Genomic DNA, 3,161 nt, shown 5'->3' with positions numbered 1-3,161 from the left:
TGCGTCGCCTGTTGCAACTGCGTCACCTACAGCCGCGACAGCAGCGGCACGTGCAGCAGCAGCAACAGCAAGTGAGTCTGCAGTCGACGCGCTGCTGCTTGAGATGCTGTTTGTCTAAACGCAGGGAAAGGAGCTAGCCGTCACAGCTGCGGCAGCAACAGCAAGCAAAGCAACAGCAGCGCGCACAGCAGCAGCAGCAGCAGGCACAGCAGCAGCTGCAGCAAGCACAGCAGCAACAGCAGCAAGCCCAGCATCAGATGCAGCATTGAGTGCAGTAGCAGTAACAGGCTCGACAGCGACAGCAAAGGCAGCAACAGCAGCAAGCGCAGCAGCAGCAGCAGCAATATAGAGTTGCTGCTAAGGGCCACAGATCCCCTGTGAGCCCCGAACCCTGGACCAGAGCCCCACGGGGGGGCCCCCGGAGGTGTTTATTAAGGACCCCCACAAGGATGCTGCAGCAAGAGCAGCAGCAGCAGAAGGAGCTCCTGCTGCCACACGATTTGGCGTCACAGGAGCAGCAGCAGCAGGTGCAGCAGCAGCAGATGAATGGGAAGATGCCAGTGGCTACAAAGGCTGCTGCAGCCTCCGCGGAGGGGCCCTTGCAGCGGATTGTTCGCGAGCTGCTGCAGCAGCAGCAGCAAACGGACATATCTCTTCTTTCAGAAAGCCTCAAGTGTCTCGACAGCCACGGGTGGGAGGAGCAGCAGCAGCGGCAGCCTCTCTCAGCAGCAGCAGCGCCAGCAGCAGCAGCAGCAGCTCGCCCCACAACGTCTGTAAACTTGTCTTTGTTCGTTCGGCGGCAGCGGCTCGGGGTGTACAGACAGCAGCTAGAGGCCCTCCGCCGCGTGTCTCCTCTGCTGCAGCAGCTGCAGCAAGCAGCAGATTGTTTGAAGGCAACTCTATCGGAGGCTTTGGGGCGGCTGGCTAGGAGCAGGCAGCACCTGCTGCCGCTGCTGCAGCAGCTGCTGGAGCTGCGGCAGCAGCAGCAGCAGCTGTCCAAAAAGGAGGCATTTTGCATTCAGGTGCTGCAGCGCCTTTCCGTCCCCCAGAAGGACTTAGAAACTATCATGCGCCCCGTGCCTCCGTTGCTGCAGCAGCAAGCAGCAGCGGCAGGCGAACAGCAGCCGCATCAGCAGCAACAGCAACTACAGCAGGAAGAACTGTCCAAGGAGCTGCAAGACACACGTTCGGCACTTTCGGAGGTGCAGCAGAAGCGACAGCTGCTGCTGCAGCTAAAAGCAGCGGCAGCAACAGGTGCAGCAGAAGCAGCAGCAGGAACGCCAACAGGCGCAGCAGCAACTGCACAGGGGTTCCCCCTCATAGAGAGTCTGCTGCAACAGACAGGCGAGCTGGACGAAATAGGCCACGAAAGGCTACATCTTTTGCTGCTGCTCTGCCTGCAGCAGCTTGCAGCAGCAGCAACAGGGGAAGCAGCAGCTGCCACAGCAGCAGCACCAACGAGAGACACAGATGCCGTTGGGGCTGCATTCCAAGTGCTCCTTGACATCTCAGGTCAGCAGCAATATTCGCTTCAGCAGCAGCAGCAGCTGCAGGAGAACTGGAAACACGGTTCTGAAGCAACAACAGCAGCAGCAACAGCGGCGGCAGCAGAAGCAACAACAACTGCAACAGCACAGAGCAGCGAGACAAGCAGCCAGTATGCGGTCCTATGGGAAGCTTTAGCGGACCTTCACTCTCATCCCACTTATCTGCTGCAGTGTCTGCAGCAGCTGCTGCGTCTGCGGCGGCAGCTGCTGCAGCAACAACTGCAGCAGCAACTCCTTGCGGAGGGCCCCTGGGGGGAGCCCATGAGGTTTGCTGCAGGCAAGGAAGCGCCGAGGACCCTCACGGCGGCGCTGCGGTGGGTCCCGCGTGCAGCAGCAGCAGAAGCCGCTGCCTTTGTCTCCCTGCTGCAGCTGCTGTATACCCGTGGGGGAGCTGCTGCACTTGGAATCCAGAAGCAGCAGCAGCAGCAGCAACAGGAAAAGAGACACGGCTTCTCTGCCGACGCTTCAGACGTATGTGAAAGAAGTGACGAGGCTGCAGAGTCCCATTTTCCACTTGTAAATCAGCAACAGCAACAGCAGCAAGAGCAGCAACAGCAACAGCAACTACAACCGCAACTGCAGCAGCAGCAGCAGGTGCGGGGTTGGCTGCCGCTTTCAGACGCAGCAACTCTCCCCACTGAGGCTGGCAGCAGCGCAGCCACGCTACAGGAGCTGCTGAACCCCGCAGCGTTGCTAGAAGGGTCCCTTGAGGCTCTTCATGGGCCCCTTGCTGCTCAGCTTGCTGCTGTTCTCGACAGTAGCATAAACAGCAGCAACACCAGCACCAGCAGCTGCGGCATCACAGCGTTCAAAATAGGCTTGCTGCTAGAACAAGCAGCAGCGGCTACTGAGCAAGCAATCGCTGCTGCCGTTCAGAACTCTCCTGAAAAGCGTCTTGAGAGAGAGCAGCATCAGCAGCAGCAGCAGCAACAGCGGCAGCCGCTGCTGGTGCGTTTCTTGTTGGATCTTTCAACGAGGGTGCTGGACAGGCTCGAGACCCAGTGGGACTCCTCGGCGCTGCTGCTGCCGCAGCTATCCGCAGCAGCAGCAGCAGAATGGGCCCCCGCCGCTGAAGAGGGGGCTCCACCCCGCAGCAGTTTGCCTCCGTTTCTAACGGCTTTTGCCTCGCGCCTGCAAGACCTGCTGTTAGCGTACGCAGCTTCTCTTTCTTCTCTGCAGCAGCCTCAGCAGCAGTTCCAGCAGCAGCCCCAGCAGCAGCAGCAGCAGCAGCCGACGCGCGCTGTGAGTCGCCTGGAGACGCTGGTAGGCCGCGACGTGTCCCGCTGCCTCAACTAGTGTCTGCAAATGGCTCACTTCATGGGCAAGGCCTCGAGCTGCGTCTTTCTTATAAATTCGTTTTCATGCTTGAGGGCCTCGCTGCAGCTGCAGAGTTTGGCGTTCATGTGGGACGCCAGCCTGCAGGAGCAGCAGCAGCAGCTGCTGCAGGAGCAGCAGCAGCTGCAACAGCAGGTCTTGGTGCTGCAGGAGGCTGTGTCAATGCCTGTGCATCGGCAGCAGCGCCAACTGCTGACGCAGCTAATAGAAGAGAAGACAGAAGAGTTAGGTAACCTGTTAGGTTTGGGGCTCTACGGCAGCAGCAGCTTGAGTCGCTGC

At 59.8% G+C, this 3,161-nt stretch overlaps 1 protein-coding gene across 1 annotated transcript; it reads left to right on the top strand.

Annotated features, from left to right (window-relative positions):
• Window positions 1-449: 449 nt before the first annotated feature.
• Window positions 450-2,843, top strand: ETH_00003085 (uncharacterized protein; the record flags this gene model as incomplete). The annotated part of the gene is made up of 1 exon (XM_013378996.1): window positions 450-2,843. The coding sequence occupies one exon, from the start codon at window positions 450-452 to the stop codon at window positions 2,841-2,843; it is 2,394 nt and encodes a 797-aa protein (XP_013234450.1).
• Window positions 2,844-3,161: the final 318 nt, after the last annotated feature.

This window comes from Eimeria tenella, genomic scaffold (assembly GCF_000499545.2).
Source record: "Eimeria tenella Houghton genomic scaffold, Eth_scaff1280, whole genome shotgun sequence".
NCBI classification, from domain to species: Eukaryota; Apicomplexa; class Conoidasida; order Eucoccidiorida; family Eimeriidae; genus Eimeria; species Eimeria tenella.
Note: the sequence above shows the minus strand (reverse complement) of the source record. Positions and strands in the feature narration are given on the sequence as shown.